The sequence below is a fragment of the Crinia signifera genome, chromosome 1, assembly GCF_055691185.1.
Source record: "Crinia signifera chromosome 1, ASM5569118v1, whole genome shotgun sequence".
Lineage (NCBI taxonomy): Eukaryota > Metazoa > Chordata > Amphibia > Anura > Myobatrachidae > Crinia > Crinia signifera.
In genome coordinates, this window is record NC_139217.1 from 348,038,142 (window position 1) to 348,061,538 (window position 23,397).

Sequence of the window (23,397 nt, forward strand, 5' to 3'; positions counted from 1 at the left end):
AGGGGTGATACTATAACCTTATATACTTTATAACTGTATGGATGGAATTAGGCTGCAGCTGGTTGTGCGTAGGGATGGGGTTAGGCGTATCTAGAAATTTTGTGTCGACCCAGCCAAAAAAGTTTCTGGTCCCCCAAAAGGATCTGTTTCAAAAGGATCTCTCAGACCTCAGATCAGCAAGCAGTGATGAGCAAGGTATTCATATACCATAAAGACTGCCTATATGCCATCCATCTCTAAGTAAACCAAGATCCCACTAGGCATTATTCTGGGACATTTACAACCATACCTACTGTACCTCCAGCTAAAAGGAGACAACACATCTACCCCCATTTCAGTCTGGTTACTATACACCTTTCGGTGCAGTGAACTGTTGCTAATTTCATTTGGCCAAATGGAGCCATTATGCTTGGAATAACAATGACAAATATATAATACTAGGTGATTCATCGCTCTTCACACCGTCGTAAGGGGCTGCGCCCCCTTAATTTGTGAACGTTTGTATATGAGAAATATGGTTAGAATTGTATGAAAGATGCCCTGTATTGCAACTTGCGTGTCCGCGAATTGCGGGAGGGGGGGTTGCACCGGGTGCCGCGAATTGCGGGAAGGGAGGTCGCGGGGGGTGCCGCGAATTGCGGGTGGGGGGGTGGTTGCTGCGAATTGCGGGAGGGGGGGGGTGGGGGGGGGGTGGGTTGCTGCAAATCGCGGGAGGGGGGGTTTGCGGGGGCGGGGGTTGCGGCGAATCGTGGGGGGGGTCGCTGGGGCGTGGGTTGCGGCGAATCGTGGTAGAGGGGGTCGCGGGTGGTGTGCCGCAAATCGCGGGAGGGGGGGTCACGGGGTGGGGTGCCGAGAATCGCGGGAGGGGGGGTCACGGGGGGGTGTGTGTGCCGTTAATCGCAGGAGTGGGGGTTGCGGGGGGTGGGGGTTGGGGGTGTGACGCGAATCGCCACAAGAAAAAATCAACACAGAAAGGTCAACACATGTAAATGTTGACATAAGTGTGGCACTTCATTGGTGTCCATGTCGACACATGAGAATGAATATGAAAACATTCAAAAACTGAAAAATAAATCTTCAAAAACTCATGTCAACCTTTTTCATTGTCGACCATAGCCATGTCAGTGTTTTGCATGTGCCATTTAATCCTGGGGCTGCCGCGAATCGCGGGAGGGGGGGTCGTCGCGGGGGAGGGGGGGGGGTTTTGCCGCGAATCGCAGGAGGGGGGTCGCGAGAGATGTTTTCCGCGAATCACGGGGGGGAGGATTTTTGCAGCGAATCGAGGGAGGGGTGGTCGCGGGGGGGGGGTGTTTTTGCCGCGAATCACGGGAGGGGGGGTCGCAGGGGAGGGGGGTGTTTTTGCCGCGAATCGCGGGAGGGGGGGTCGCGGGGGTGGGTGCCGCGAATCGCGGGAGGGCGGGGTTCACGGGGGTTCCGGTGGGGGGTTGCCGCGAATTAAGGGGGGGGTCACGGGGGCTGCCGCGAATCGTGGGAGGGGGGGTTGCGGGGGGGGGGGGGGTGTGACGCGAATCGCCACAACAAAAAATTAACACAGAAAGGTCAACACATGTAAATGTTGACATAAGTGTGGCACTTTATTGGTGTCCATGTCGACACATGACAATGAATATGGAAACATTAAAACAATGAAAAATAAATCTTCAAAAACTCATGTCAACCTTTTTCATTGTCGACCATAGCCATGTCAGTGTTTTGCATGTGCCATTTAATCCTGGGGCTGCTGCGAATTGCGGGGGGGAGGGGGGGGGGTGCACGAATCGCGGGAGGGTGGTGCCGCGATTCGCGCAAGAGGGGGTCGCGGGGGGTTCTTTTTGTCGCGAATCGCGGGAGGGGGGGGTCGCGGGGGAGGGGGGTGTTTTTTCCACGAATCGCAGGAGGGGGGTCGCGAGAGCTGTTTTCCATGAATCACGGGGGGGAGGATTTTTGCAGCGAATCGAGGGAGGGGTGGTCGCGGGGGGGTGTTTTTGCCGCGAATCACGGGAGGGGGGGTCGCAGGGGAGGGGGGTGTTTTTGCCGTGAATCGCGGGAGGGGGGTCGCGGTTTGCCGCGAATCGCGGGAGGGGGGGTTTTGCCGCAAATTGCGGGAGGGGGGCGCGGGGGGGTGGGTGGTGTGAGGCGGGGGGCGCTCACCTGGTGGCTGTGGAGTAGCAGTGCTGGGCAACATGGGGAGGCAGAGGGTGTCTGGCAGTGTGGGCTCACTGGACTGGTTCTCTGTCATGTGAGTCAGTCATGTGAGTCAGAGGCTCCACCCAGCGTTATACACACACTCACACACTTTGAGTGACAGATGTAGCCAAATATATAAGAGATTTATGTTTTTAGTTAATATAATGTATTACTTTTTTTAGAGAATTCTCTTATTATATTTTATTATTCATGTTTTTTATGTTGTTTAATAAATGTATGTAGAGTTTTTTGTAGTGTCCAATTTTTCAGTCAAACCCCAAGCGCTGTATATTTGTTTCTTTTGCAGTTTGTGCACACAGCCAGCCAGTTACCCAGAGCACAGAGTCAGTTAAACACTGTCTCTGTCCCACAAATGGCAGCTGCCACTGCCCCAGCACAGCGCCATCAGTAGGGGTGCTTGTGCCTGTTTTTGTAGCACTGCTCTCCCTGCTGCATCCGCACAGATAGGGCTCTGAGACTGGGCACAGTCTCCGTACTGCAGCTTCAGTGACTCGTAGGCAGAAGTGCTGCTCTCTCTTCCGGCCACCTGGCACGTCTTGTACATGCATCCAACTAGTATGGTGGTAGGGTCCCGCAGCAGCCGCACAGCACCCCTTGAACATTCCAGCTCCTGGAGCTTAAGCTCCAATGGAACCACCCTTCCGATGCTGCTGGCACACAGCATTCAGCAGCACCGTGGGCTGGAGGAGACCTAGAGAGGGGGCAATAATGCAGCAGAAGAGTGAGTGGGCCCTCTCCTCTCCATCATAGCAGTGGTACCTGGGACAGTTGTCCCCATGGCACCCCCTGATGGCTATCCTGCACAGCAGCCTTTGCTGGAGATACCTACACTACAGGTTTTTGGGATAGTCCCCCACATCTTCGGGGGTTGCTCCTCATGCATCGCACCCGCTTCCTAGGATATGTAGATAAAGTGGGGAATAATGGGTACTTGCAGAGGGGACGGGACTAAAATTACGCAAATCGCCATTATTTTAGGGGCCTAATGATCAGGGGCGGGCTGGGCCGGGGGGCAGAGTGCCACATGCCCCCCGGGCCGGTATCTGCTGGCTGGGGCTGGGCCGGCTGTGTATCTTACCACCGCCGCCTCTGGGTCCAGCCGCAGACAGCCTTCTGTAAGGCGACGGCCACTACAAAAATGGCCACCGACTTGGAGGAGACAGACACTAGAGGTACTGCCATACCTCTAGTGTCTGTCAGTGAAGCCAGCGCTACCCGGAAGTGCGGATTCGGGTAGCGCTGGTGCTGGGCAATGTTTGAACTTGCAGCCGCGGGAGGCGGGGAGCAGAGGGAGGAAGCACCTCCTCCGTTGCCGTCCATACACAGTGCCAGCACCTGGTGATTAGAGACTATCGCCTTCTCAACAAACATGCCCCCGAGCTTTGTGGAGCACCTTAAGAAAGCCAAAATGCACCTGAAGTGCAGGGGTAAGCACAGAAGGAGTGAGATGCTGGGGGGAGTGACAGAGGGAGTGAGACGCTGGAAGCAGGGACGGGAAGTGGGAGTGTGATGCTGAAGTGAGTGGATGAGGGAGGGAGTGAAGTGCTGGGTTAGCAGTGGAGGGAGTGAGGTGCTGAGTTGCTGCAAACAGGTCTGTTGCATCTTCTCACTTCTCACCCATATCTCTATAGCACCCATCAATATTTAGAGTGATAACTAACACTGCCCCTAGTGCAGCATTAACCCTAACGATTCACCCTCCCCAATGCATAACCCTAATGACCCCCACAGCCTAACCTAAGTGGCATTACCTGTGTGGCGTAATGTGTGAGGGGCATTTCAGTGTGCAGCATATAGTGTAAGGGGCATTTCAGTGTGCAGCATATAGTGTAAGGGGCATTACAGTGTGCGGTGTATAGTGTAAGGGGCATTACAGTGTGCAGCATATAGTGTAAGGGGCATTACAGTGTGCAGCATATAGTGTAAGGGGCATTACAGTGTGCGGTGTATAGTGTAAGGGGCATTGCAATGTGCGGTGTATAGTGTAAGGGGCATTACAGTGTGCAGTGTATAGTGTAAGGGGCATTACAGTGTGCAGCATATAGTGTAAGGGGCATTACAGTGTGCAGCATATAGTGTAAGAGGCATTACAGTGTGCGGTGTATAGTGTAAGGGGCATTACAGTGTGCAGCATAGAGTGTAAGGGGCATTACAGTGTGCAGCATATAGTGTAAGGGGCATTTCAGTGTGTAGCATATAGTGTAAGGGGCATTACAGTGTGCGGTGTATAGTGTAAGGGGCATTGCAATGTGCAGTGTATAGTGTAAGGGGCATTACAGTGTGCGGTGTATAGTGTAAGGGGCATTACAGTGTGCAGTGTATAGTGTAAGGGGCATTACAGTGTGCAGTGTATAGTGTAAGGGGCATTACAGTGTGCAGCGTATAGTGTAAGGGGCATTTCAGTGTGTAGCATATAGTGTAAGAGGCATTACAGTGTACGGTGTAAAGGATATGGGTTGGGGGGGCGCCAGAAACTTTTTTGGCTGGGGGGAGCAAAATTTATAGTTATGCCACTGGGCGAAGTGCAGGGGTAACGGGCGTAGAGGTGCAGTGGGATGGAGAGGTTAATTGGTGACAGAGGTGATGGGGACGGAGAGGTGGAGGGAGTGCGAGACGCAGGGGTGATGGGGGTGGAGAGGTGGACTGAGTCAGAGATTCGGGGGTGATGGGGATGGAGAGGTGGAGGGAGAGAGATGCGGGGGTGACAGGGTGGAGATATGGGCACTCAGTTATGTGGTATAATATGTAATAGGCATTATTATGTTTAATGGGTGTTGGCATTATGTGTAATGGACATTACAGTATGTAGCATTATGTGTAATGGGCATTACGGTGTGCGGCATTATGTGTAATGGGCATTACGGTGTTGGCATTATGTATAATGGGCATTACGGTGTGTGGCATTATGTGTATTGGGCATTACGGTGTGTGGAATTATGTTTATTGGGCATTATGTTGTTGGCGTTATGTGTAATTGTCATTACGGTGTTGGCTTTATGTGTAATGGCATTATGGTGTGTGGCATGTGTAATGGGCATTACGGTGTTGGCATGGTGTAATTGGCATTACGGTATGGCATGTGTAGTGGGCATTACGGTATGGCATGTGTAATGGGCATTACAATGTGGCATTATGTTTGATGGGCATTACAGTGTGTAACATTATGTTTGATGGGCATTACGGTGTGTGGCATTATGTTTAATGGGCATTACGGTGTTGGCTTTATGTGTAATGGGAATTATGGTGTGTGGCATTATGTGTAATGGGCATTACAGTGTAAATGTTTGCAACGCACCTTCGGCACACACTGTCCCCGCTTCTGGTGTGTGTGTGTGTGGGTGTGTGTGTGGGGGGGGAAATGATTGGTTAATCCTTGCTGCATACTAGAGGGGTGTAGGGAGAGGATAGGGTGGTGAAACGTTGGCGATGGTGGTGGGCCACTTGCTTGTGTTGCCCCCCAGGCTGAAAGTTGCCAGCCAGCCCCTGCTAATGATGCACCTGAAGACTCCAGCTGCTCCACCTCTCCAGGCTTTTCCCAGAGAGGTGTGTAGAAAAGTAGGTAAGTATGGGAGAGAGTCTGCTGTAGCAGCAGGGCATTCTCTCTCTCCTGTTCAGAAGGGGATTGGGAGAACAGACCCGGGACCTCCGTGGGCCATTCTAATAGGCACGGGTAAAGAGTACCCGCCCCCCTCTCAGTGCCATTGTACACTTGGAATTTGAGGCTACTTCAATTTAGAACTGTTTTTACAGTGAATCAAGCTTAACCATAAGCTAGACCTCATTAGATTTGTATAGTGTCAGTTTTTGGGTTGAGCGTTGGGGAGTTGGTTCTCCTGAGCTATACCGACTGGGCAACTTCAGGGTATTTAAAACTTATATTCAAATTTAAAAATTACTTTCTGAGTAGCTGCTTTCACACGTCTGACTCCCTGTAACACTTCACTGCTATTTTTCATTTGTGTGATGCCATGGGATGGGGGTTTGGCAGGGCTTGTTTGGGGGAGCCCTGCACCTCGGATTAGGGTGGCCAATCCCATGATCGGGATCGTCGGGATCCTGGGATTTAGCCCCCAAAACACCAGGATCGGCAGCCTGTAACTGCCATGTTACAGGCTGTGTTTGAAAAAAGTCAGTAAGGAGCTGATTGGCTTGACGTTTATCTCTCCTTATCACACTTGAATTTATCTCTTGTTAGGGCTTAATACATCTGCCCCAATATATTTTATTCCAAACGGTATTGCACTTTATATATTTCTATCGCATTCCCTAGGAAAATATCTAAGGAGGATCAACTTGGAGTGGAGAGAGATTGTTTTGATATGTGCATTAACTCAAATGTGAGTGAATTGTATAAAAATAAAATTTTCCTCACATTCCTCTGGAATTGTTTCATTACTGATTCAAAATGATTGTAACTGTAAGTACATTTTGTAGCAAAGGTGAAACAAATTAAATGGGTTTGAATTAACAAATCAATTAAGTAGTTAATGTGTGCGCATATAAATGTGTATATGTTTTGAGAGTCTTTTTGAAGCCGCAATTACTATATGATAAGCCTGCTGTCTCTGCATATACAATACAATGAAATGTGTTGAAGAACTCCATTCATAATGGATAAGGTGCTGTTAGTAGGAAGTTAGAACTGGTTCCTTTAAGCACATCTTGGACAGACAACAGATCTAGTTGTTGTCAACAAAAGGTGACCATTTGTTGAATACAAAAAGGTTTAATTTTACCCTCTTCCAAGGTTTAATTAATTTGTGGCGCACACACAAAAGGTGAAAGGTCTATTTGGCAGGAGAAGATTATCAAAGAGCCAGGACTTAAATCAGTGATAAGAGTTTCTTTGTGCATCCTGCAAGTAGCATTTCACACTTTAACATACAGAACAAAGGATATACCCTGATAAAAGCAAATGTCCAGCAGTTCACAACCTGATTTAAATGTGCCTGGAAGGAAATGAGACATTTGCTCATCATTGGAGAACAGATAAAGGGAGAAGATCAGGGGTATAAGTAGAATGTGACACAGGTACTCAGTAATGTTTGGAGTTGGCACTATGGTCAGTTCAGAGGGATAAGGCAGAAAGTGGGTCCTGAGACTTCAACAAGGTAGATAAGCAGCTCATGATCATTGATAATTGCAGTTAGGACTTTTACTGTACACTATAGCATATTGTTTATGTATATTGTAATGCATACATATTAAAATATCACTGTTATGTTCTGTATAACTTTAGTTCCATGTAAAGTACTGAGTGTACACTACTATAACTAGAGTTGTGTATAGAACTCTGTGATCAGACTTTGCTGTATGTTAGGTTGGATAGTAGATATTTTCATGAACTATAAAATCCGGTATTTTCATGAACTATAAAATCCGGTAAAGGGCCATTTTATCTGCCAGAACATCGCAGGCAATGATATTGTCAGCATCATAATTATGGTACCACCACATCAATCCTGTTAAAATATTGATTAAATAATTTTAATTCTATCAGTAGCATAACTGCAAACATGCCGCTTTAACCGCATATTTACAATTATATAGTGTTTACTAGCATTTTTTAACATGGTCGCGTTTGTAGTGCTGACCAGAACATTGTCTGCAATATTCTTGTTGATGTAATGTATCACACCCATAGACATTATTATTTACTATTACCATTTGCACACACATATCCCTCAGAATATTTGGCCACTGAAATCAGTCCCTACCACAGTGGAGCTTACAATCTATATTCCCTATCACATGTACATGAAAATATATTTTTTTTTTTGGAAGCCAAATAACCTACCAGTTTATTTTTGGATTGTGGGAGGAAACCGGAGTACCCGGAGTAAACCCACGCAAGCCAGGGGAGAATATACAAACTCTGGACAGTTAGAGCCATGGTGGGAATACAACGCACAATCTCAGTGCTGTGAGGCAGTAATGCTAACCATTACACCATATGTGCTGCTCACATGAATCCACATGTCTAAAGAGTTTAGTTTGACACCATATGAGCCACTTTGACAAGGGCCGCATAGACAAAAGGCAAGCAAAAAGTTAACACAGCGTAGTTATTCCAAAGTGGGGGCCAAATAAGGTGACAATTGAAATGAGTTCAAGTATAATTCAAAGACAATGGGGGGGGGGGGGGGTATTCAATCCTGGGTCATGACTGTTGGTCTGTCCCGACAGCCGTGTTTTCATTCTGCTCCACCGCAAATCGGCAGGCTTGCCGATCAGTGAAAATGGGGCGTGGCCGCATAAACAGCTGTGGATTGTCGAGATCCAGCCGTGATCGCGACAAGCCCCATAGCTTTTAAAATCTGGCCCATTCTGTCAATATGCCTCTTCAATGCTGCTGGGCAAGGCAGCATTGAATTGGCGCCCACTGCTATTTCCTCCGTCGGAAATAGCGTCAGGGATTGAATATCCCCCAATATCTCATATGTTCATACACATATATAATAGATACTGCTATATCAGATTTCCCAGCACTGTCCAGAGGGGGGAAAAAACGATAACTCTCAAATATGTTCTAATCATTTGGCATCAAGGTGATGGTGAGGTGAACAATTATTGCTACACTCATTAATAACTATAGATTTGTATATTTGAAGAACAGCATAAGACAACATTTGTAGACACGTTATTATAAATATATTTAGGAGGTAGGTATATATAACTGTTGGTGTATCTCCCCTTGGATTTACTGTACCATAAATTATTATTATTTTGAAATGTATCCCGACAAGTTTATTCTGTACTCTGTGTGACTCATCGGTCAATGGCATCTAGAATCATGGTAGTGTAATATAAGAGTTGGCACCCTCACATGTCTTTTTTGGACTTTGAAGCTGAGACTGTAAAAAGCACAGTATTAAGGCTAGACACATCAATAAACACATCTCTCCACTGTGTCCATGAATAAACATATCTCTCCACTGTGTCAGTCACATGAAATTTCACATTAACGAAGAAGATCAGAACTTCCATAACCTATTCCGAAATAATATAGAAATGTTCAAGGTATGTCTTTAAACCTAATTAACCATATATCCTGAAGGCTCAAGTGACTTGAAAAATAACATGCTTCCCTTGTTCTGAAAGCGACTTGTGTTAAATTATGTTTGCATGATCCATTTTAGCATGCATGGTTCAGCCTAATAGCATAATGCCTGATATTGTTTTCAGTGAGTGAAATCTGTCTGAAGGAGAGGGAGACACACACAGGGTAAAACCATTTCACCGGTTAGATAAAAGAACAGTACTCTCCCCATGTTAGAGAGAGCAATGGAATATCAGCATTTATTAAGCAGGAGGAGTGGAAACAGGGTAAGTGACCGATATTTGTGGGAAATGTGGATGAATGGCTGATGTGTGTTCACGAGGAACCACTTAGAGCTTATGCTAGAACTAGAGACGGCTGTACTTGTTTTGCATGTCTAAGCTTTTCTCTGTATCTCCCGCAAACGGAGAATGATATAATCCTGATCAGTGATATAAGCCTGTTCCTGAACTTCCATTCAAAGAGAAACAAAGTGTTTGAACTATTTACTTTATTAGAATTTGTAGTATTGTTATAAATTGAAATAGGTTTTGCAATTAATTGGGAACGCTTTCAGTGTAAACTATGTGTATTATATAGTGGATGTGTATAAATAAACTATTAGGTTTTGAAAATGTGATGCAATATTAAGCTGTAATACTGTAGTTTCATTTGCATGATATATCTATATGTTGTAGAAGTTGTCAAAAAGCTAACAGTGTAAGTTTTATACATGATAATGCACGACTGAGTCCCATAAATATATTATTTACAAGGGGACATGAAGGGGTTTATTTACTAAGATGGGATGTTGCTATGGGAAACCAATCAGATCCTGTCTATTATCTTCTAGAAGGTGCTAAATAAAAAAGAAGTAGATTTTGATTGGTTGGTATGGGCAACATCCCATCTTCAGTAGAACGCCCATTTTAGTAAATTTACCCCAAATTGACCTTAGAGCCATTCATGGAGAATACATATTTGGTTATTGACAGATGTCTTGGTGCATTTGTGCAAATACAGATATTCAGGTTTTGCGCTATGCATTGGGTACTGTAAAGCTGCGCACACACACGAGATGACAATTTAAAAGCTAACAACCAGTCATAACAACATTTTTGTGCATATGGTCCAGTGTGTACACATTATATCATTAATGATGCACGCTCCCATGGATCATTAGCGATGTCCTCTGTCATCTGTACATGCAGCTCAATCTCAGGATATTGTCAATGACAACGTTACTATTGGATTTGGCCACTGATAATATATTGGGGCATTCCAAGCCTAGCACTGGGAGGTTTGGGCACTAGCGGCTCTGACCACCATGATCACACAAATGGGGATTATTTTTGATGGTGATATACTGTACAAGGGGGCTGCAGTTCTTCTTAAGTGACAAGATGGTTAAATGGACAAAAGAGATTTTAGACTAGGAATGTGAGAATATAAGTAGTGTACAAAATACATAGTAAATAGAATTAATCTAGGACAGGGTTCTCTTATTCCATCTTCAGGAACCCTAACAATGCATGTTTTACATACTCCGGTGTTTTCATACATGACACAAACATTGTCAAAGGTGAGGACATTTGGAAATCATGTACTGTTGTGTTATTTTTCCCTGTGGGATGGCCTAGGGGAATCTCTGGTCTAGGGAAATTGGAGAGGAGTGAGATGAATATAGAGATCATTTTATACCTTGATATGTAAAATACAAAAATTACAGAAACTCTCAGATGTTTAATAGCTACTAGTTGTCTTACAAACAAGACCTGATTCATGGTGATAGAAAGGAACTATATTATAGTGCATATACTGTAACTGAGACTTAGGGCCAGATGTATCAAGCTTCACTTGCCAAACCTTATTATTGCAATGCATTTCCTTATACCCTTGTGACTGTCTGAAAACCCTTTCCTCCAGCGTACACTACTCTTATCTATAAATAGTTACATTGGTTCATCTCTGCTGCTATCTACTTCCTGATTCCTCAATCTCAGTCCGGGCCTTCTCCCACTAGATCATAAGCTCTAACAAGCAGGGCTCTATATACACTTTGATTATAAACTTGCATATTTTATATAGCTGGAAGGTGCCTGTTTTCCTACTGTCTGTTGCTAGAGAGCACAGTGGCAAAAATAATGCATAGGACATATGTGAAACAGAAAAGGTAAATGCCCATTTAAGGCCATCCCAGTGTTATTATATTTTGGAAAATTGGAAAATGTATATTATACTTCTATTATAAGATTGTGTTTCTGCCGGATAGTTGTGCCAAATATAAATAAAATTCTGGCAGGCATAAAGGCAATAGAAGTATATAACATCACTATCACTGTATAAGCCACATCTTGAAGATGGTGTACAACTTTGGTGTACAACTCCATCACTGTAATCAGCTTTACAAACTTACCGATATTGGTGGCCATGGAGACCAGGCACGGGCAAGTGCACACACTTACTGTTGATAATGAGGGGAAGCAACGGTGATGGAGGGGGGGGGGGGATGGAGACGGAGGGGAGCAGGGGTCATTCTGCATGGTCCATCATTAATTATGTACCCCCTCATCTGTACATGTATGTTAACGACGCGCAGGAGGATGCATTGTTCTTCGGGCATAGTGTACACACTGGGCGATATCATGAACATTATCACTCAGAAGGGCCAAGATGAGAGTTATTGTTCATTATAACGCTCAGTGTGTATGCACCTTATTTAAAAATGATGTATGAGAACTAACGTGGATTGACTTAATTAATAAAGTCTTATATTACAAATTGAGCTCTATTCTACTTTAAATGGAAAATGCCTAAGTGGCCACCTAATTATTATGTGTGAATATATTCTAGGACAATATAAAGATTTGCCTATTTTTTTTCTTACTAAGGGGCCTGTTCATATTTACTAACAGTTTTGTTGCACATGCGGAAACACTAGTTATGTAACAAGTCCATTCATTATTAAGGGCAAGTTGCTGAACCAATGATATCTTCAGATGGCGTTAGTTCCCAGACCTCCTCTCCTATGGGAAGGAGGTCAAGGTTGCAAATAAGTATCCGATCAGATCCCTCTTGTCATGCATGCGCACTGGGCAGACCCAGGAGTTGTAAAATTTACTGGTAGCAAAGCAGCAGTGTTAAAGATTGTAGGGACGGCTAATTTTCAGATCAATTGTCCCCTTACTGGCAAAATGCTGAGTTGATCCATTAAGTATCCACCATAGCATGTGTTGAATACTTAAACGTGTAATAATTAGGCAATTCAACAGTGGAAGTTGTGTGTTCCACCGGTCAGGAACAATGTAAATAACAGCACAGAGCCATTTAACAAACTCAGATCTTCATATAAAAGCCCCTCCTGCAATGCAAATCACTGGGAATGTGGCTCTATCTATCTATCTATCTATCTATCTATCTATCTATCTATATATATATATATATATATATATATATATATATATATATATATAGCACAAGGTCCGGTGGCACTCAGAATTTAGTCACACAGAAAGACAGCCAGGAGGCACTATTCTGCCAACGTTTCAATTAGGTTTACTAATTTTCATCAGGGCTGCCCTACATAGTTTTTGGAGACTTTGGGCCTTATTCTAGTTCACTCTTTCTGACAAAATCCTTCTTAGATGGACAAAACCATGTGCATTGCAGGTGGGGCAGATGTAACTTGTGCAGAGAGAATTATGTTTGGGTGGGGTTTTACTTAAAAATGAGATCTATATTGCAGTGTAAAAATAAAGCAGCCAGTATTTACCCTGCACAGAAACAAAATAACTCACCCGAATAGAATTCTCTCTGCACATTTTACATTTGCCCCCCTGCGGTGCACATGGTTTTGTCCATCTAAGAAGGATTTTGCCAGAAAGAGTGAACTAGAATAAGGCCCTTTGTCTCAACTGGAAGTTGCAGACGGACCCTTCCAGTTTCGGAATTAATAGGAATCACGGAATTTCATTAAAGTTTTTTATTTTAACCTTTTTAGCCCTAAGAAAAGGTCCTGATTACACAACACGTGCAAGTTGTGACCATTTGACCATACTATAAATATATCTCAAGGTGCACTCCTGTGATACTGCCTGGATGAAGGGAGATTACATTCCTGAAACACATTGCAGCAAAAACAGGAGTGTTATCCTGCGAAAGTGAGGATCCAGATTTCACAAAGGGAGGAAAAAATTATTTGTGGGGACATTTTTCCGGAATACAATATCTGATGGGCACAATTTATGTCCAATTATGTAAATACTGTATGTTGAAAGCCTTGAAATGGTGCAGACAAGACCCTAAAGTGAAGTATAATTTCCCTTAGTATAATTTCCCTTTAATTCAGCTATATTTATTTATTTATCTTTTTCACACATTTTAATCTACACACCAGTATGTATTAGATTGTCTTTTTAGCACCAGCGCACCTTAAATTCTGACCTTCTATTTGTACTAATTTGTTGGGTACTAAGGGGAGTAACCTAGATTAAGAGTGCAGCAGTTGCTGTCTGTACATTAGCGCCTAGGTGAGGCTCCACACTCCAATATGTATATGAATTCAGAAGACAATTTCTGTATGCACACAAAAGTGATTCTTTACTGTTAGGCAGGATAAACTGTTGGACTCCTTCCCTCATGAAGTAATGCCTCAAGTTCAAAGGTTCCTAAACTCTGTTCTATAGGCCCTCTATTGCAGGCTTGAAGGATATCCATGGTTGGGCACAGACAATTAAATCGAGTTGTCCAAGTTACAACTTAAGCCACTTTTAGTTAAGCATGGATAGACTTAATACATGGACCATCATGTTGCCTTGAGGATCAAAGGCTTGATTCAGGTGTGAATGAAGTTGCTATCGCCAGCAGTGATACCATTAATATGGTATCCTAACCCAAGTAACTAACCCTACTATCTCCCCCCCCCACACACACTCTAATTCCTACAACCAAGGGTGTAACTACCATAGGTGCAAGGAGTGCAGCTGCTATTGGGCCCAGAGCTGAAAGGGGCCCATCTTTGCTGAATATCTAGGTATATCTAGGTACCCCTCTGCCTACAACCTAACCTTTCATGGGTAGGGACGAGGCTGAACTAAATTTTTGAAAGACTGAACTCACTGGCAGATATATTGCTGGTCTGTTGATAAGCGATGTCTTTGAACAACGTCATTCACCGACATATTGTCTGCTGTGTAGTACAGCCAATGAACATTGCAATTACTGTCAGAAAGGTACACTAGAAGGCATGTCAGTTATTGGAATAGAACACGTCAAATCTACAAGAGAGGGGGAGACTAGTTCGTGCAGCTAAATAGACGTGAGGCCTATTGGATATTCCGTTTGGGCTTCTTAGTACCAAACAGTTTGAACGACACAATAGAGCTCAATAACATCTGATTATGTGAAGTGGGCAGGGCCGGCTCTACCATTATGCAGCTATAGGCAGCTGCCTAGGGTGCTGGGATCTGGGGGGGGGGGGGGGGACCACCAAGTCTGCAAATCAAAAATGATCCTTGTTGTACTTAATGCAGGTGGCGGCTGTGGAACTTCTAAGACCTCACCTCCGTACTTTCCCTTGAGACACACTTCCCTACTTTGCTGCCACCTCCTCCTTGTACTCTGTTGTGGGTGGCAAAGGGGAGGGTGCGGAGGGCCTCTAGGAAAAGCAGGGGATGTGCCTACCTTCCCTGGGAAGACCACACTATTTTTGGGAGCCTTCCTGCTATTCCGAAATGGTAGTATGAAGAGGGGGGGGGGGGGGGGCAGTAGGTTAAAGTTTTGCCTAGGGTGCTGAGAAGCCTTACCCTGGAAGTGGGGGTATATACATGTCACAAAGGGTGGTTCACCAGAGGTTCATCTGGGTTCCACAACTGTTGACGAATTCTGTACCCCAACCCACATAAAATAGAGCTCAATAACATTCATCCATGTAAAGTTTTGAATATTTTTGCCACAAAGGGTGGACCACCAGAGGTCCATCTGCGATCCACAGTTGCTGACAAATTTTTTCCAACATTCACAAAATGTAGCAAAATTGTATTGTACAGAAAAATACAGCCTGCTGATCTTGGGTGAGATACAATGAGTAAGTCTTTGCTCTAATAACTTTGTGCCTGTGGTTTTGATAGTAAGATAGAGGGGTGGCAAAGGGTCCCCTTGACCCTGAATTTTTATTGTATATTCTTAAGGTTCCCTATACACTATGCGAATTTGGGCCTATTCCACGCGATTCCGGGCCGATAAATCATGTGAAATCTTCCCAAAATCGGATGCGTGTGACATTTGATCCGATGTGCGGTCCCGTGCGCATCGGACCGTATCAGGAGGTCGGACGTTCAGCATGTATGATGACGTCCGACCTCCTGCAGCGGGCGGTCGGGCAGGAAGTAGCGTCTCTGAAATGAGTGCCCAGCGGGGGGATGCCGGTGACAGTGGGGTGGGCGGCGGTGATCATCAGTGTGCGCACTGCAGCAGGCGGGCAGTGGCGGCTATTACATCTTTAAAATAACATGTCAAATGACTGTCCGGCATCTGATTGGCTGAGAGTGCTCTATCCCAGCCAATCAAAAGCTGGACAGTCATTTGACATGTTATTTTAAAGTTGTAATAGCTGCTGCTGCCCGCCGGCTGTACACAGTGACAGCACGCTGATGATCACTTCCGCCCGCCACACTGTCATCGACATCCCCGCTGCACACACCGGGCACTCATTTCAGAGCCGCTGCTTCCAGCCCCCACTAACATTGCTGCTCACCAGCACCGCTGCTGCCCACCGCCCACACTGCTCCTCACTGCTCTGCAGCTCCCCGTTTTTTTTATACATGTGATAAATTGCATGCGATTTATCACATGTAAAAAATGGCACATCAAGTGCCAAATTATATGTGAGCCTCCCGGGGACCTGAGAATTGGGTTTTTCCTAATGAATGGGGGCCCTTAGACCTCTTCTTTCTTTGAATTTATGTGGCATTAGATACCACGTATGTAATGATGGATATGAACATATGGGACAATAGGTACATACACATTTTGGAATTGTTATTTCCATTTGGGTGTTTGTTTCTATAGATATCTATAGGTATATGGGCATTGGTAAAGACCCTCTTTTTCCCTTATTTAGTATAATGCAGACATATACATATGCGCTTTACATGGATATGTGTGTGCTTTTTGATTATCTACATGGAACTAATATTGAGGGTTATATATGTATATGTAAGCAAAATATGTATGCAAAAAAATTGTTTTCTTTTCTTTTTTTATATATTTTCTTATATATCTTCTTTCCCTTTTATAAATATGTGCAAATTCGTTGTAATGTGTACATATACATTAACATTACATATCTGTTTATTATTGGTGCCTTTTTAGTAATAAACCATTTGCTGCAAGGATGTTATATTTATAATTAAAATAAGATGGTCTAAACCTGAAAACACGATGGTGAAAATAAGCGGTTTTGTACATAAAGCTGGTATCAATAAACTTAAGGCAGTTTGCCCATAAACAAACTGAAGATACTTAAGCCGACATGTGTCGACAGGTGGTATTTCATCCCCTACCATCCACTAGAGCGTGATGGGAGAATAAAATTGTGTGCCTGAAGCATGGTGAGCAGATGCGGTGCTAAATTTTAGTGTCCATGTTGACTGTGTTGACATTCGGGTCAAAAAAAGTGAAAAACCCCATGTTAACCTTTTGACTGTTTACCTTCCGCATGTCGACCTAATGCTTGTGTCGACCTAATGACCCTGCTGACCTAACCCATATAGACCTTCAGTTATATCGACCTTCCTGCATGTCAACCAGTCAAGTTGACCTTTATAGATGTTGACCTATTGGTGACCTAATGCTAGTAGACCTAGTGACCATAACCTGGCAGGAATTGTTACTCGACAGGTTACTGTTTTCATAAACTATAATAACAGGAAAAAGGATATTGGGGCAGATGTATTAAGCTTTAAGCTTTAACAAGAGATAAATGCAAGTGTGATAAGGAGAGATAAACATCCAGCCAATCACCTGCTAACTGACTTTTTTCAAACACAGCCTGTAACATGGTAGTTAGGAGGTGATTGGCTGGACGTTTATCTCTCTTTATCACACTTGCATTTATCTCTTGTTAAGGTTTAATACATCTGCTCCATTGTCTGAATTGAAATATTATTATGATTATGGGGATGATTTCTTACTATCCCCATCCTCAGATGTGCATGTGATGTGATAATTTGTACAGATTTGCAATGCTATAATTGATTACATTTCATGGATGTATCAATTGTCACATGCAGAGAGAGCTTGCAAGAATGCTCTGTCCTTGCAATGTGTCTCTGCAGCATTATCAGGGTCTTATTTATAAAAATACCCCAACCATGTGCATTGACATCGCTGCCGCTACCACCATCGGCAGCACCCCTCACCACCGCCAGCACCCCTCCCTGGTACGACCCCCTCTTGCGCCGCTACCCCACACCTCATGCAGGGCTACCAGCAGTGACGTGCGATGAGGTCAGTGGCTGGTGAGGCAAATCCTGCTGCTGAAGTCCTGCCACCACCGCTCTCGCCCTCCTGGCCTGTACAGTAATATTCCAATATGTATTAATACATATTGTACAAACCTACAGTATGGTATTACCTATTTCTTACCCCCTATAGTGACCAGTTATATATACTGTATAGTATATAAGAAGAACACAATTATAAAATAAGGGGCATCTGCAAATGTCACAGGGCACTACTGCTATGGGGCCCAGAGCTGAAGAGTGCCCATCTTTTTTTAAAGTTTATCCTTATTTGACATCTTCTGTACATACAATCCATAGACATTGGTATATGACATTTACATCACGTACTTATAACTTACATAACACTAACCATAACATTGTGCTATCACTAACACACAACACGTAAAAGTTCTGCATCATTATAACTTTAGTCCCATACACTGGCGGATTCAGGGGGGGGGCACACGGGCACGTGCCCCCCTGTCATTTCAGACGTTTTTTTTTTATTTCTGCTGCCCGTTCCCCCGCTGTGCCCGCTCCCCCGCTGTGCCCGGCCGGGAGAGAGATGTGCTACTGTATAAAATTCACTTCTCCTGCTGGACCGCTAGCCAATGGGCGCTTGCGGTCCAGCAGCCAATCAACTGGTGGCTGCTGGACCGCGAGCGCTTATTGGCTAGCGGTCCAGCGGGAGATATGAATTTTACATAGGATAGGAGCACATTTCTCTCCCGGCCGGGCACACTGTGGAGTGGGCGAGCGGGGAGACGCGGGCTGGCTGGCTGTCAGCACAGGCGGGGGGGTGCACACACAACCCTCCAACCCTACTGCACCCACCCTGCTGCAAGCACCCTCCCACCCTGCTGCACCCAAGCAGATTCAGTCGAGCATGAAGCCCCTTGGCATCGAGCATGTAGGTAAGTGGCACTTATGTGTCAAATGTGTAATGGGCATTATGGTGTGATATATAGTATGTAATGGGCATTACGGTGTGTTATATAGTATGTCATGGGCATTACGGTGTGTTATATAGTATGTCATGGGCATTACGGTGTCTTATATAGTATGTGACGGGCATTACGGTGTGTTATATAGTATGTAATGGGCATTACCATGTGTTATATAGTATGTAATGGGCATTACGGTGTGTTATATGGTATGTAATGGGCATTACGGTGTGTTATATAGTATGTAATGGGCAGTACTATGTGTTCTATAGTATGTAATGGGAATTGCGGTGTGTTATATTGTATGTGACGGGCATTACGGTGTGTTATATAGTATGTAATGGGCATTACGGTGTGTTATATAGTATGTAATGGGCATTACAGTGTGTTATATAGTATGTTATGGGGATTACGGTGTTATATAGTATGTCATGGGCATTGCGGTGTGTTATATAGTATGTAATGGGCATCATGTGTGGGCTTATGTGTAATTGGAATTACAAAGTTCACTAAAATGTGCAATGGGCATTACGGTGTGTGGTATAATGTTGGTCCATGCCCACTTTTAACTGAGCAGGAGCCTCACCTACTACAAATTGAGAGGGAGGGGGGGGGGGTGCGAAAACATGCCCTTGCTCCGGGCACCGTGGCACCTAGCTACACCACTGCCGCCGCCTTATAGGAGACAGACACTAGAGGTACTGCTATACCTCTAGTGTTTGTCAGAACAGAAGAGTGCGGCCAGCGCTAACTGTAAGTGTGGATTTGGGTAGCGCTGGGACGCTATTTAAATGGAACCCTTCACAAGCATGCACCCTGGCTCCCCCCTGGCAAAAAAAAAAAATATCAATCCCATGGCATGGCAACAAGAATAAAACCCCTGGCAAGAAGTGATATTCCTCTGACAATAAGTATGTAGGTAAGCAGCAATTAAATGGTATAATATGTAATAGGCATTATTATGTTTAATGGGCATTTTGGTATTGGCATTATGTTTAATGGGCATCACAACGTATGGCATTGTGTTTTATGGGCATTACTTTGTTGGCATTATGTGTAATGGCCATTACAGTGTGTGACATTATATTTAATTGGTATTACGGTGTGTGACATTATGTGTATGTATAGGGTCCACTATTTTGTTGCATAATGTGTAAAAGTGGTATATGGTGTGGTACACTACACTCAAGGACACACCCCCTTTGGAATGGCCACGCCCCCTTTAAAAAAAAATCGGCGCGCCTTCGGCTCGCACACAATTCCATCCTTCGCTTTTTACTCCACGGTGGGCCTGTGGACTTAAAATGTCAGGGCCTATTTCTAATTCCATTCCTTCCCTCTCTCTCTGATCTCCTCTCCTCTCTATCTCACTTCACTCTCTGAGAATGCACACTGGCACTACTAACACTGCTCACTCCCATCCCCCTGTCATGGTGCCCCCCCCTGTCATTTTCTCCTGGACCTGCCCCTGGTCCCATACACTTTTGCCCCGATCCTACCTATCTCACGTATCCCTTTACTAATCCCTATCTTATCCCTCAGTTTTATATTTATTCCTTAGAGAGGTGAAGAATTTTTTTGTCGGTACTCTTTACTTAGAACGGCGCCCACGATTTTGATCGTGGGCATCGTTAGTAAAAAATCTCGGGCATCTCGGGCATTGAATGCACTAAAAAATCGGGTGCAATCAACCGACGAGATGCCCGAGATTTCCCATAGGGAACAATGTTAAATGTCTCAATTGACCCAATTTTCCTGTTCAATGCCTCAATTGACCCGATTTTTCCATAGGAAACAATGTTAAATGGGCCACAGAGGCCAAATAGGCACCCTGAAGTGTATAATGGCCACCCGAATTGTTAACGCCACCCCACGATCAACGTCAACCCGAAGCGTGGCGAGCGCAGCGAGCCCGCGAGGGGCGGTGGTACGCGTCCTACGACCTTTTCATACCCCCACTATCCACGTCGGTTTGGAGTTGAGAATAGAAAGTGTGGCGAGCGCAGCGAGCCACCGAGCCCGAAGCGTGGCAAGCGCAGCGAGCCCCGCGAGGGTACGCGGACAGCTGTGAAGCCCGCGAGGGGACGCGGATACCTGTGAAGGTATCCGCGTCCCCTCGCGGGGCTCGCTGCACTCGCCACGCTTCGGGCTCGGTGGCTCACTGCACTCGCCACACTTTCTATTCTCAACTCCACGCCGACGTGGATAGTGGGGGTATGAAAAGGTCGTAGGACGCGTACCGCCGCCCCTCGCGGGCTCGCTGCGCTCGCCACGCTTCGGGTTGACGTTGATCGTGGGGTGGCGTTAACAATTCGGGTGGCCATTATTCACTTCAGGGTGCCTATTTGGCCTCTGTGGCCGATTTAACATTGTTTCCTATGGAAAAATTGGGTCAATTGAGACATTGAACAGGAAAATCGGGTCAATTGAGACATTTAACATTGTTCCCTATGGGAAATCTCGGGCATCTCGTCGGTCGCATCGCACCCGTTTTTTAGTGCATTCAATGCCCGAGATGGCCATGATGGGCGCCCTTCTAAGTAAAGAGTACCTTTTTGTCTTTATCCGAATCTTGTTCCCGCCTGGTTAACTTAATATATGAACTGTAACAATTTTATAGTGTATCCCTACCCCTTCGTGGCTGATCCAACTATTGCTTCAAATCTTGTGGTGAGTTTTGTTTTTTTTCTAAGGAAGTTTAATTTTACCTTAATTTGATTTTATATGTGCGCCCTGCTGTGATTTTTAATTATATTTTTGGTATTTCAAAAAATTTATATTTATGTACATTTATCTTAAAGTTTTGTGTTAATTTGATCTTTGTTATACTTTCCTAGTGGTACTATCTACTAGTTAGCGGCTTGTCATTCACCGTTCTAAGTGCTTGGTGCTGCTTTATAATACTTTGAGTGATACCAATCGCCCCAAATTTTGTAAAATTTGTTTATGTTGTTTCTTGTAATATATATTTCTCTCTCGTGCCATCCAAGTCCGTGCAATGCAAAGTTTGGCTATCGAACTTAAGTTAGTAGCCAGCTGTCTTATTTCTACGGACATACCCAAATTGGGCCAGACTCCAAGTATCAGTGCAATGGGTTTAATTTCTTGCTGGGGTATTCCCAGACTAATCATTACGCCTCTGATGTCATACCAAAATTTTTGCACTGAGTTGCATTGCCAGATAAGATGCCAAAAATCACATCCTCCCTCTTTAAATTTTGGGCATTTATCTGCCTCTTTACCCGAAAATTTACTTATTTTAACAGGTGTTAAATAAGTTCGGTGAATAATATTATACTGCATTTGTTGCACTCTTAAAGAGTTTGTTGATATCTTTGTTATTGAGAGTGCCTTCTCCCAGTCCCCCTTTGTTAATTCCGGAATGTCCCCGACCCATTTCGTCACAAGACCTTCAAGCTGGTCTGTCTGTGTTATAGATATAATTTGTTTATACAATTTTGAGGTACTTTTACCTGTGCCCATTTTTTTAATAAATTTTTTTATTGGGTTGTCCTTCACATTAATATGAATATTTTTTGTATAATCCTCAAAGGCACTCCTTATCTGGAGATACCGGAAGAACATGGTTTTTGGCAAATCATATTCCTCCTAGAGTTGAGAGAATGGTTTTATTCTATTTTGTTCAATAACTTGACCAATTGTTTTTATTCCAGCGACATCCCATATTACCCTACCTTGCTGTTTTTCTAATTTTTTAAACGGGGTCAATGAGAAGACGGTCATTTCGGGATCTAGCCCATTGTAGCCTTGTTCCTTACTGACCCATCTCCATATTTTTATAGCCTGATTAAGAATCTGGGGGTATTTTTTACGGCACTGACTTGTAAGGATGGCTTGTAGTGGCGTGTGACCAGGGATGGCCGTATTGACCATTATCAATAACTCCATCGATTGACCTGTCTCCTTAAGCCATTCCTGCAAGTGAGCCAGCTGGGCGGCCATGTAATAAGATTTAAAATTTGGGAAAGCGAGTCCTCCCTGTTCTGTCGACCTCATAAGTGTTTCAAGTTTAATCCTAGGGGTTTTATTTCTCCAAATAAATGGTATTAATACTCCATTAAGCCTCCTGAATACAGTATTACTGATGTATATAGGCAAATGTTGTAATACATAGAGTAATTTCGGTAAAATTATCATTTTTATTAGGTTAACCCTTCCCATGACTGTCAGGGGCAATTTCAGCCAGTTTTTACATTTTGTTTTAATTTCATCAATCCGTGGTAAAATATTATTTATTACATACTCCTTTGGGTCCTTAGAAATAACGACTCCTAGGTAGTTAAATTTGTCTACCCTGGGGATATTCCCTTCTCCATTTGGTATATCCTCCAGTCCACCCACCATATCTTCTACCATCAAATAGGACTTATCCCTGTTTATTATTAAACCCGAATAGGATCCGAATTCCTGAAGGGTAGCCATTACCTGGGAAAGATCTTTCTTATAATTTAACATACCCACCAGTAGGTCGTCTGCGTACAAAGAGACAAGGCTGCCCACCCCGCCCCCATCCCCCGCTTGTGTTTTAGAGAAAATTTTTCTGAGCTTACACACAACTGGCTCAATGGCCACCACGAATAGGGAGGAGAGTGGGCATCCCTGTCTCGTACCGCGAAATAGAGGAAATAATTCTGAGACAAACCCATTGATAGAGACTCTGGTGGTGGGACTCTGGTAAATA

The 23,397-nt window shown here is 44.3% G+C and overlaps 1 protein-coding gene across 2 annotated transcripts in view; it reads left to right on the forward strand.

Moving 5' to 3' along the window:
• Window positions 1–9,093: 9,093 nt before the first annotated feature.
• Window positions 9,094–23,397, forward strand: part of LOC146007997 (solute carrier family 2, facilitated glucose transporter member 11-like) — an 87,487-nt gene continuing 73,183 nt past the window's right edge. Inside the window, exons 1-2 of one of the 2 annotated variants that reach the window (XM_083146844.1) lie at window positions 9,122–9,228; window positions 9,394–9,534. In XM_083146844.1, the coding sequence (XP_083002970.1) occupies window positions 9,478–9,534 (57 nt within the window). In that variant the 5' untranslated portion in view covers window positions 9,122–9,228; window positions 9,394–9,477. Of the gene's footprint in view, window positions 9,229–9,393; window positions 9,535–23,397 lie in introns of both variants that reach the window. The other variant, XM_083146835.1, reaches the window with a different exon arrangement.